At 52.9% G+C, this 12,283-nt stretch overlaps 1 protein-coding gene across 1 annotated transcript in view; it reads right to left on the bottom strand.

Annotated features, from left to right (window-relative positions):
- The window catches only part of EHMT1 (euchromatic histone lysine methyltransferase 1), a 117,457-nt gene extending 105,384 nt beyond the window's left edge, over window positions 1–12,073 (bottom strand). The window contains exon 1 of the mRNA XM_039719996.1: window positions 12,029–12,073. Coding sequence (XP_039575930.1) covers window positions 12,029–12,049 — 21 coding nt within the window. The 5' untranslated portion in view covers window positions 12,050–12,073. The remainder of the gene's footprint in view (window positions 1–12,028) is intronic.
- Window positions 12,074–12,283: the final 210 nt, after the last annotated feature.

The following is a 12,283-nucleotide window of genomic DNA, read 5'->3' as shown; positions in this document are numbered from 1 at the left end:
CTCTGTTGGGACACTCAGGAGCAGGGAATGTCTGGCAGAGGCAGGACACCCTCTCTTTCCTCCTCCTGTCCTCCCTGGGTGATGTGACACACAGGGATATTTCCAGTTAGCACAACCCTCCATTGGCCAAACCTTCACACAGTTCTGATAATGCAGTGAGAAAACAACCCTGGCTGATTTTCCTTCCATACAATTTAACTTCTAGTACTGAATATAACACACTCCTTCCCACTCCTGTGCCCAGAGCCAAACAAAGCTGATCTGCTGGAGAGGGAGGTTTAAGGAGGATTTAAGATCTGCCTTCAACTCCTGGCGGCAGCCCACGATGGAGTGGATCCTACCCAGGCTGAGCAACCACATCAGTTTGTCACACGTGGAATAAAAGAAAGCATTGAGAATTTGTGCCAAAACATTCAGGGCTTTTTCTCATTTAAAAAAAAATAAAAAGAGCTCCTGAACCAACCAAGAGAGCAGAGCTTTCCCAGGGTTTCTGCACGGCGTGATGCAGCCTGTGGCTGGGAGGATCCTGCACTGTGAGACAGCAGGGCTGGGGATGCTGGGGGGGGATCCAGCCTTGGGATCCCCTCCCTGCTTTCCTGCACTCCCCTGCCCTCTGAAACCAGGCCTGAGCCCCAGCTGCAGCTGCTGTGCTCCTGCAAGACCACATAAAAAACCAAAACACAACAGAACAGGAAAGAAAGGTCACTGAGGTAACTCTTCAATTTTACTTTAGAAAAGTCCTTGACAGGTTGTCAAAGTGGATTTGTTTATTAAAAGTGTATTTTTCCTAGCAAGAAGCACAGAATGTCTGCACAATAGATGTCATAATTGCCCAGGTTTGTTAATAATTGCATTGGCTGGAACAGGATGCATTAGCCTAATTTAAGAACGAAATAAGAACATATGAAAGATCACAGGTCCCATTTTCAAGGTGAATCCAAGGCTGCTATCACAAGTCCAAAGATGAGAAGCTGGACCTTCAGAGTCCCACTGGCTTTGATCACAAATAGTTCATACTTTACAAAGTGCTTCCAGAAGTCTTCTATTCCCTTCATCAGGCCCGGCCATGATCTCAAGGAATAAAGCCAAAAACCAGAGCATATAAAATAGTAACCCTTATGCAACTCGCCATCTCTTACCTAATCAAGATAATCTCTACATTCAAAAATTAATATTCAGCAGTTCTTCAACAATTCCAGTTAAAGGCTTCCAACACCAAGTCAGGCCTTTGAACTTTGGGAAAAAATTACCTCTGTTTTACAGCTGGGAAAAGCACCACAGGCAGCAAAACCTCAACCAGCCTTGCCTGGGCACTTCTTTTAACTTCTTTTGTTTAAGCTGCTGCCTGCCCCATTGCCTGGGTACCCTGCAGGGAGGCTGCTCTCACTGCAGCTGAAGGCAAATCCCTCCCTGACTTCTCTAGGTTTGGATCAGGTCCCAAAATTCTTCTTAATATAATATTCCAGTCTGGGTAATTTGCAGTATGGAGGGTCAATGATGCAAATTCTGCTTGCACTTAAGTCCTATTGTCTGTCTGCACTAATTCTGCACAGACAGCATTTCCTCAGCCCTCTGCTCAGACAGCACCACACTGACCAGCCCCAGACATGAAGCCAGGCAGCAGCTAAGAGAGGAAAAAGAAAGCCAAACCCATAGATTTACCTTTCCTCAGCACTCAACCACCAGTCCAAGCCTCATTCACACATGGGACCATGCTGCAGGAACTCTGGGACACAAACTCTGTGCTTCCAAAGCACCCTCCACACTTACAGGGCAATAAAAATTAGCTTAATTAATAATACATCGGCAAGGAAATGTTAACGAGCACCCAGCAGGGGGGCAGGGACTGCTGTCCAATCTCCTTGTGTGGACTGCTTGCTTTGGCAGGGATCAGCAACTGCATCAGCATCACCATGGGGCAGGGAGGGCTCTGAGTCACCGGGACAGCAGCAAACATTCCCATCTCTCTTTGGAGCAGACACTGTTGCATCAGGAGTCACTCTTAGAGCCCCACGCCAACTTCCACTTGTGGAGTTTTGGTCATTTAAAGAAGAGTTTTGGCTATCCCTGGGCATGCAGAGTATAAATACACACAGACACGGGGCCTCCTCCTCCTCCTCCTGCAGCTCTTTGGCCACGTCTGCAAATTCTGCAGCTCTGCCCACGCCGGCCTCGAGCTGCTGGGTCACGAGAGGGGAGGACCAGCCCAAACATCCCTGTTCTCGGGAGCTCACTGGGAATATCCGAGCCACTTCCTTGTGGTTTGCCCACCCTAAAGAGGCACAGGGTGCTGAGGCTCATCCCAAGGCAGACAATGGAAATGCCCCCTCCCAGCTGGTTCTCCTCCCTGTCACAGAGGCAGCTCGGGCACCCCACAAGTGGCAGCCCGGGGCTCCCAGCCCCAAGGCAGCCCCGGGGCTCATCCCCTGCGGGGCTGTGTGGGGAGGAGGATTCCTGCAGCCAATGGAGCAGCCGCTGCTCCTGCCTTTCATGGGAAGCGTGGCTGGGAACAAAGGCCCGGTGAAGAAAGGCAAGTTGGCTGCTGAAACTTGCCAGCACTGGCCAGGGCCCAGACCTGACAGAAGAGCCCCATTCCTCATCACCTCCTGCCCTTCTCCTCCTCCTGCACAGCCCTGGGGTCACACCGGGTCGGTACCTGAGCCAGACCCTGGCTGGGGATGGGGATGGGATGGGGATGGGGACAGGGATGGGGACAATCCGTGTGTCCCATGTCACTGACACAGCCTCAAAGCCCAATTCCAGCCCACACAGGAGCCACAATCCCAGCAGCAGCAGCCACACAACGTGCACGTCCTCCCTGCACAAAGCACCAGCATCTGCAGGAGGAGGGAAAATTTGGGGCTGCTGTCAGCCAGGGGCAGGAGATAAATGATGTCTATAAAGCAGCCTCTGTGAGGGCAGTCTGGAAGGCTGAGAAAACATCAAACCAATAAGGTTTTAATAAAAGCCATAAATGATTAATACCAACGTGCTCTTATCAAAGGCAAACTCCTAGAAACACAAGAACATAACCAGATCAGCAGCACAAAGGGCACATTCTACAGGGAAGGAAACAACAAAACTCACAATAAAAACCCAGAAGAAGTGCAAGACAGGCATGGAGTTCACTGTGTGTGGCAGAAATCTTTAAAAAATCTTGAAAAAAAGCCCACGAGAAATACAGCTCGCAGCTCCTAGAAACCAGAGTGGAAATAAAAGACAGAATATGATCCCCCCTCTCTGGCCTTTCCCAACGCTGCACGCCGGCAGCTCCTGGCGCTGTGAATTCCCAAATTCAAAGCAGACAGAGCTGCAGTTTGTCTGTCTGCTCGCTGCTGGCATCTCCCTGCTGCAGGGGGATGTGGAGTAAAGGACAGGCAGGACCTTCACCTCACCTCTCCACACATGCTCCCGGAGCTGGCACTACAGCAAGAGGAAATATTCCAGCTCATCCGAGGGCCATCTTTAAAGGAACAGTCCTTGTTTGTCCTCAGAGTGGCAAAAAGGATTAAACATTCCAGATTCACCTCCAGGCCCGACAGGACACCTTACAAACAATCACCTTTGCATATTAAGAAGGCATTAAAGCACCAATCTGAATCCAGCCCAGCAAAACTAAAGAACCCCCTTCCTAATCCAAAGAACAAAAGGATTTCTAATGTATGGGATTCACAGACCCTTAACATTTAAAGCACAGAGCAAGCGAACAAAAGCCATTACAAAGAAGTTTGCAATTAAAAGCACCTCATGTCTTGGTTACCAGCTCAGCAATGGTGCTTTTTGCAGAGCCCTCAGGGTGTTGATTTAAGCCATCAAATATTAATAATACTCTTCAATTAATAAAATATTCAGACTCATGTTTTAGATTCTCATAATCTGGAGGTTTATGTGCAAACTGGCAGGAACCTACATGGAACCACACAAACCAGCTCCCAGTCCATTGTCAATACTTTCACCTCCCAAATACAAATATCCTCTTTACACCTCCAAACCCACACTTGACAGGCTGCAAATTTGCTGCCAACCTCAGTGGATATATGAAATGCACCAAAACAAGAAGACAATTTCCCAGGTCCCAAAAATGCAAGTGCAGGTCCCAGTGACCTCCAGGCTGGAGGTGCTGCCCCAAATCAGATCCCAAATCCTCCTCACAAGGCAGGAGGAGCCGAGAGGAGTCTCCAGCACCTTCCATGTGCCTAAAGCAAAACTCACACACAGGGGATGAACTTCAGTCAAAGCAGCCAAAAAACCCGCTTCGGGTGACACCCCAGGAGCTGAGGTAATCAAGAGGAGAAATTAAACTACAGGGAAGACAAAATAAAATATACAGAGGGTTTTTCCACCCAGCTGCTCCCACCTGGGCTGAGCTAATCCAGCATCAGACCTGGAGTCAGTCTGGCAACTGGGCAAGGCTTTGGAATCACAGATTTGGGATATTTGCATTCACTGGATGCAGAGGAACACCATGTTTCAGTACCTCCCTCCCAATTCTGTAACAAGCATACTTTCAATTCCCAAATCAGCAGCTGGATGAAGCATGTAATTTTGAAACCCATTAATCCTTTCTAAGTCTTCTACCATGTGCATGTTTAATTTCCCACTTCTTGAAACAATATTATGATTTTTGAGAGAAGCAGAGCTTCTGAATGCTCTGGGTCAGCAGTATGAAACATCCCCAATTCCCACTGAAGCTGGATAAAGCATTGGGGTAATTTGCCTTCTGGCTTTGAGCCTGTGGGAGAAATTACCTATTAAAACTTCCTCTGAAACTGCAAGGATTGGAAATGTGCAACTGGAGAGGAAGAAGGTAGCTCAGATTCTCAAGAAAACAGGAGCTGATGCTTAAAAATGAAAAGAAGGAGGGAAATATGTATTTCATTGCTCTCAGGGCTGTACTCAAATGCACCTGCAGGTCATGGCCAAGAGCCTGGGGAGATCAGGGCTCCCTTTTGCAAGACAACATGCTCAAATCCACATCTGCACTTGAGTTCCAAATTAATTAAAAGCCTGAAGCAGCACTCTGAACAACTCTCACCATAATCAAGGCCCCAGCACAGCCTGTTGCAGCTCAGACACCTGGGGTGCCATCCCCTCTCCACAGAGGTGTCCTGTGCCCTGCTCCCTTCTCCAGGGATGGCTCAGCCCATCAGGCTCCTCCTGGCTGTCCCCAGAAGCAATAAACACCTCACTCCTCTTCTTCCCACCACCGAGGGCAGCAGGGGCAGGCAGTGCTGCTGCAGCTTCCCAGGGCTCCTGGACTGGCTCTGCCCACAGCACAGGCAACGACCTGGGCCATCTTTGGGCACCTCTGATCCCCACTCAGCTCAGCTCCTGGTCCTGCTGCTGCTGTAAATGTTGTACTGAACTCACAGCACCTTCTGCAGCAGGTTCTGGCCCAGCTGACCCAAGGATATTTAATCACTGCTGTTATTTTTATCCCTGTTTGCAAAATTCCACATTTCCCTGGAACGCTCAGTCACTTACCTGGCTTTATTTTGGGTTTATCCATGTCAGCCTGGTTATCCTGCTCCATATTCACTTCCTCCCCAGCTGCACCACCTGCAAATTTCCTCCCTGTCCATGTGCTGGCTCTGCAGGATGATCAGCCTTATGCAAACAGAAGTGGACCTGAATTTTCTGCTCTGCCACTCAGCATCTCCCTGTCCTGAACTGACACTGCCTCAGAGAGCTCTCCTGCCAGAAGGAGACACTGAAAAGGATGGATTAATATTGAATAGCCCATCCCCACCCCAAGGCAGCCCCAGACAGCTCAGGTGGGCTCACCTGGCTCAGGATTTGCCTGTGCCATGAGTCAGGAGCAGCTTTGAACCATCCCAGATGGAAACCCAGGCTGAGACAGAAGCAAATGGCAAAACAATGGTGAGGATTGCACTGGGCATTAAGGAAACAGGAATCCTCTTGGAGCAACATTTCCTACTGGAAAAGAGGATGTGCTGGATACTTTGCTATGCTACAAAGTTTTACTTAAAAGCAGGAAAGCTTCGAAAAGCTTTTCTCTTTTGGACACAGCAATACCACACTGAGTGTTCTTCCAAAGATGGTTTATTCTGGGTTTATGAACTTCCCAGAGCTAGGAGGGCCACACCAAGCTCTTCATTCCCTGCTGCATTCACTTTACCACTTCAACCAGACTCCAGCCATCAGCAATGGGATGTCCCTGCCCACACAGCCCCACATCAAGGGAGCACAGACTCACAGACTGCTCCCTGTTCCATGTGATCCACACACAGCTGGCTCAGCTCCGTGGTGACCTGTGGCTTCCACAATAATCAGGAAGAGAGAACTCTCCAAAAAGTGTCTTGGAGCACCCAAACAGACTCCTTGAACCTCTCACCAAACACAATCCCCTCTCACCTCCTCCTTCTCTGGGATGCAGTGGCCCAAACCAGCACTTTGCCAGGGAAAAGCAAGAGGGGAAGTGTGGGAAATGGATTTATAGGAGATTTCATTTCTTACCTTAAGGTTTGCATACAGATGCATACTATGTGAGCCCTCTGCCAGGTCTGAGAATTGCTATAAATCCATTCCCACAGGGAAGAGCACTTCTGGGGTGGAGAGGGGAAGGGACAGAGCACAGGGAAGCTGCTGAAGAGCAAGGCTCAGACTGCTCCAGCACAGCTGCCCTCTGCACACTGGAATGGACACCCAGGACCAGCTCAGGGATGCTGTGCCCTCCTCACTCAGCTGCTCCCAGGGAAGGGATCCAGCTCCACATCCCTCCACGGAGGAGCTGCTGCTTCTGCTTGTTGCTGTTGGGCTTTTTGCTGGTAATTGCATCTCTCCCAGGGCTTCTGCTGACACAGCAGTGGGAGAACAATTCCTTTGTATTCGTGGACAGAGAACTAAGTGGGCAAAACTCCTCAAACTGAGACCAAGGCTCTGCTTTGAAAAGCAAAAAATAAGCCACCTTGGTCTGGGATCACCTCTAAACTAATAAAGCTGCATCCACAGCAAGGACTTTTATTACAATTTCAGCAAGAAGAAATGAAAAATCATTCTCTCCAGCCAGCATAATTATATTGGAAGAGTTTATTTAAAGTATAACCCAGGCCTTTGATTCTGCCTTGACTGACAAAATGTTCTTCAGATGCTCTCTTCAGTCACATTGGCTCAGTCACATCAGCTTAGCACAGCTGAAGGGCACTTCTAAGGCTTTCTTAAAGCTTCACAAGTCACATTTGCTCATTATGTTATTATTTAAAGTTTCTCTAGATGGAAGAAAAGGATGAGTTCCCCACAGGCCTTTGCCAGCCCGCAACATGTGAGAATTCATGGAAAAAATAAAAGTTAGCACCTATTTGACACAGGATAAGACTTTGCCAGGGCCAGGGATGTGTGCAATTATAATCTTGTTAACAAAGTAACCTCCCTTCTTCAGAAAAGTTCTAAAACTGCCTCATGGGTATCAGAGAGGGAAAAAAAAAAAAAAAAAAAAAAAACTTATTTTTCTGTCCAAAGACACAGTTAAAATGCATTAAACTAGTGCACAAGTGAAACACAAAAAAAAAAACAACTTATTTTTCTGTCCAAAGACACAGTTAAAATGCATTAACCTAGTGCCCCAGGAGAAATGTAACACAAGTGAAACACAGGGGTGTTGTGTGTGTTCAGTGTGGGGTGAACACACCTCAGGGATCCCTGGGGAAGCAGCTGCCCTGCAGGACAGCCCCGAGGAGGGGTGCTGGGGTTTAAAACCCACCAGCTCTTCCTGAGATAAGTGACTGAAATGGGATGTGAATTAAAAACCACAGAGGCCTCTCCTGACTGGCAGGAGGGAACGAGGGAGGGCAGGCCTGGAAGCAGAGCTGGGTGGTGCGACACCTGGCAGACACAGAGTGGGAATCTGCAGCTCCTCCCTCCCTGCTCACTGCTCCCAGCTCCTGGCTGCTCCTGGCATCCCTCCTGCACTCAGCACCTGCTGCAGGAGCCTCTCTCCAGGCAGAGCCAGGGAAATGCGGGCCCTTGGTGTCGTGGGGAGGTGACTGAGCTGGCAGGGGGCTCAGGGAGCTCCCAGCGCCGGCTGGAGGGGATGAGAGGCAGGACCAAAACCAGAGAGAAGCCTCAGCATCACAGCTGAGCTGAGAACTGCTCAGCCCCAGCACGGGGAGCTGCTGGGGCTGAGCCCATCCCAGACCCAGCCTGGGGAGCTGCTGGTGCTGAGCCCATCCCAGACCCAGCACGGGGAGCTGCTGGGGCTGAGCCCATCCCAGACCCAGCCTGGGGAGCTGCTGGTGCTGAGCCCATCCCAGACCCAGCCTGGGGAGCTGCTGCTGCTGAGCCCATCCCAGACCCTGCACAGGGAGCTGCTGGGGCTGAGCCCATCCCAGACCCAGACCCTGCACAGGGAGCTGCTGGTGCTGAGCCCATCCCAGACCCTGCACAGGGAGCTGCTGGTGCTGAGCCCATCCCAGACCCAGACCCAGCACGGGGAGCTGCTGCTGCTGAGCCCATCCCAGCCCCAGCACGGGGAGCTGCTGGGGCTGAGCCCATCCCAGCCCCAGCACGGGGAGCTGCTGGGGCTGAGCCCATCCCAGACCCAGCCTGGGGAGCTGCTGGTGCTGAGCCCATCCCAGATCCCCAGCCAGGCATTCTGCCCGCTCTGCCAGCTCGTCGCTTTAGAGATCAAAGCTGCACCTCCAGAAGAGAGATTTTACAGATCTGAACAGACAGAAGGGAAGAAAAATGATGAAAAATGCAGCGTGACTTCTAAGGGAACCACTTCGCTCAAAGCCACACACGCACCTCGCTTCCTGCACCAGCCTCCCCAGGTCACCACGAGCCCAGGAAAAACATCACGGCCTGAACTTCAGACTGCACCAAACAAGTGTTTTGGGAAGAACACAAACACAAGGGCAGCTCTCCAGCAAACTGATGCAAACTGGAGGGGCAGCATCAAATCTGATGAACATGCACCATCATACATGCTGGCTGAGCGAGCCTCAGTTCCTCAAATCTCAGTTCCTTGAAGTTTAAACTTTAGTGCAGGAGGTCTGAAGCACATAACAACCCCAAACTGGACTGCATATAAGACATCTACTAAAGAAATGCAACAGCAAAATCAGATTTTTATGCAGCCTTGTGGTTACTGCACCTAAGGACTGCAGCACAGCCACTCCCCAGCGCAGAGATCACCTGGGGCAGGTAACAGAAGAGAACAACAACTGAAGTTCACAGGATTTAGCAAGAACTTGGTGTTTGAAGAGATCCTCCCTCAGCCATCAACACTCAGATCTGGCAAGAAGCTGTTCTAGAGTGGGAGTTTTTGTCTGGAGTTCAGTGGCTGCCAGCAGAGTTGGGGCACTCCCTGCAGACACACAGACATCACCTTCCCAACCTGCCCACTCCCTCCCAGCTCTTTGCTGGGAGTAAGGATCTCCTCCCAAAAACACACCTCTGCACCTCTCTTAACCAGTGAAACAATTCCATCTTGCACTTGGCAGAACACCGTGGACGTGGGATGTTTTTCCTTGCTCTCCCACACCAGCACTGGGAAGCAAAGAGCTTCTCCTCCATCCCCACATTCCAGCCTGAGTTACACCAACTTCGTCCCCTGTGGCCTCAGAGGGGTATAAGCAAGATCTGGCCTCAGACAGAGCTGAGTTCATGGGGGAGGGGAGGAATTAAACTCCAAATGAGTCACTGTTCCCTCCCCATAATCCACAGCAACATCTGGGGATACTCTGCCTGACTCGGAGAGCAGAGTTCTTAAAGCTCTGTCACAGGGCAGACCCAGCCAGGGCCCCTGGAGATGCTTCCCAAAATAAAACCTGTGTGTCTGCAGGGTTAGGACGGACCTGTGCATGAGGAGTTGATGAGCTATGAGCCAACTCCTGCCCCAGTTACAGCCGTGCCACTCTCCTGGAAGCAAAACAGGACCACGGAGTCACAGAGGCTGATTCCTCTGTCACAGGGAAAAATTAACACTCATGCTCTGCAAAAGCACCAGGGAAAGGCAGCAGGACCAGGCCAGCTGGGATGGAACAGAAAACATAAAGGAAACCTTGGACAATCTCCCAGCAAAAATGATGGGAATCCTGCCTGAGGAATAAATCCAAGCTGTCTGCAGCACTTCCAAAGCACTGCCAGTGTCACCTGCATGGCCGTGCCACAAACCTCACCCCACACGGGGCAGACAGCCCAGGCCAAAGCACAGCCCTGCCAACGAGGCACTGCGGAGGGAGCTGGGAAAGGCAGCAGCCAGCCTGGCACAGCTGGGCAGCCAGAGCAGTGACCTCACCTGGCTGTGGGCACGAGCTCCAGCGGGTCTGTACACGAGTGTGCACCTGGGTCACTCTGTGAGTGAGGCACAGCTGGATCACAGGCTGTGCACACCTGTGTGACAGTCTGACAGTGATGCACACCTGTGTGACAGTCCGACAGTGATGCACACCTGTGTGACAGTCTGTACGTATGTGCACACCTGTATTATAGCCTATGTACCACTGTACACCTGTATTACTGTGTACAGTGCACATCTGTACTATAGTCTGTGTACAAATGAACACCTGTGTTATAACCTGTGCACAATGCACACCTGTGTGACAGTCTGTGTACAGTGCCTACCTGTATGACAGTCTGAGAATTATGCACACCTGGATCACAGTCTGTGTACAGTGCACACCTGTATTATAGTCTGTGTACAAATGTACACCTGTATTACAGCCTGTGCACAATGCATACCTGTATTACAGTCTCTCTACAACTGTACACCTGTATCACAGTGCATACATGAGTATACATTTGCATTAGTCTGTGTATGATGCACACCTGTATGACAGTCTCTGTACAGCTGTATACCTGTATGACACTCTGTGTAGAAAAAACTTATTTTTCACAGTCTCTGTACACTGCACACCTGTATTGCTGTACACTGCACACCCGTGTCACAGCCCGTGTGCGATGCACACCTGTATGACAGCCTGTGTACACTGCACACCTGTACTGCTGTACACTGCACACCCGTGTCACAGCCCGTGTGCGATGCACACCTGTATGACAGTCTCTGTACACTGCACACCTGTATTGCTGTACACTGCACACCCGTGTCACAGCCCGTGTGCGATGCACACCTGTGTCACTCATCACCTGGCGGCTCTCTCAGCGCACAGCCGGCCCAGCTGCTCTCCAGCGCTCACCGGGGGCACAGACCGGGACAGGTTTCCATTCTGCAGGGCCGGGGCAGGAGGCCGAGCTGCAGCAGCCCCGGGCACGGCCACAGCCCCGGCTGCGGCCCCACGGCAGTGCCCGCTCTCCGGGGCTGCGGGGCCGGTGTGCCGAGCCCGGCGGGCACCGCGCTGCTGTGGCTGCCCCGGGGTCCCTGCAGTGTCCCGGGTCAGGCTGGACGGGCGGTGTCCCTGCCTGGCCCTGCACCCCCAGGTCCCCTCCGACCCCAGCCGTTCCCTCACGGACGGAACACGCCCGGCGCGGCCCGGGGCGGGCAGGAAGCGCTGCTGTGTCCCCGAGGAGCGGGCAGCCCGAGCGCCGAGCCGGCTCCCCCGGGACGCGCGGCCCCGGCTCCTCCCGCCCGCGGGCCCCGCACCCTGCATGGCTCCCGCCCGCCGCCGCCCCGCACCCTGCCTGGCTCATGGCCCCGCCCCGCCGCCGCCGCGCCCGCCCGGGCCCCGGACTCTGCATGGAGCCGCGCCAGCGCCGCCCCGCCGCATGGGGCGGCCCCGGAACGTGGATGGCGGCCCCGCCGCTCCCCCCGCCCGCCTCCGCCACACGCACTCGCTCCCATTGGGGGGAGCCCCGGAATCTGTATGGCACATACCACTGACTCGCCGTGGAGGGGTGTAACTTATACAGAGTCCCGGGCCCCCCTACACACAATGGCAGCAGCTCCCACATTCTTCCCCTCAGAGGAGTTGGACTGAACCATGGGGCGGCGGGGGCACGGCCCCCCTCCCGGCCTCCGACAGAACCCGCCTGGCCCTGGGCGATACCACTCGACGCTCCCCCATCTTCCTTCCCCCCGCCCGGGTAGATGGACGCCGCCGCTCTCACTCACCTCGGCATCCACTGTGGCCATGGCCGGAGCCCCGGAGCGCAGCCCCGCCCCCCCGGCGGCTCCTCGCGCCTTGGCTCCGCCCCTTGCCCCTCATTCTTCTCAATGGAGACTCTCGGCCGAGCACGGCGCATGCGCGCGGCAGCATGGCGGCCCCCAGGGGCCCCGCTGTCCGTACGGCGTCATGGCGGCGCCCGTCGGGCGGTGCCGTACAGCCGGGCGGGGATGGCGCTGCGGTGACACGGGGACAGCGCGGGG

This window comes from Passer montanus, unplaced genomic scaffold (genome assembly GCF_014805655.1).
Source record: "Passer montanus isolate IOZ18808 unplaced genomic scaffold, ASM1480565v1 scaffold43, whole genome shotgun sequence".
Taxonomy (NCBI): Eukaryota; Metazoa; Chordata; class Aves; order Passeriformes; family Passeridae; genus Passer; species Passer montanus.
Note: the sequence above shows the minus strand (reverse complement) of the source record. Positions and strands in the feature narration are given on the sequence as shown.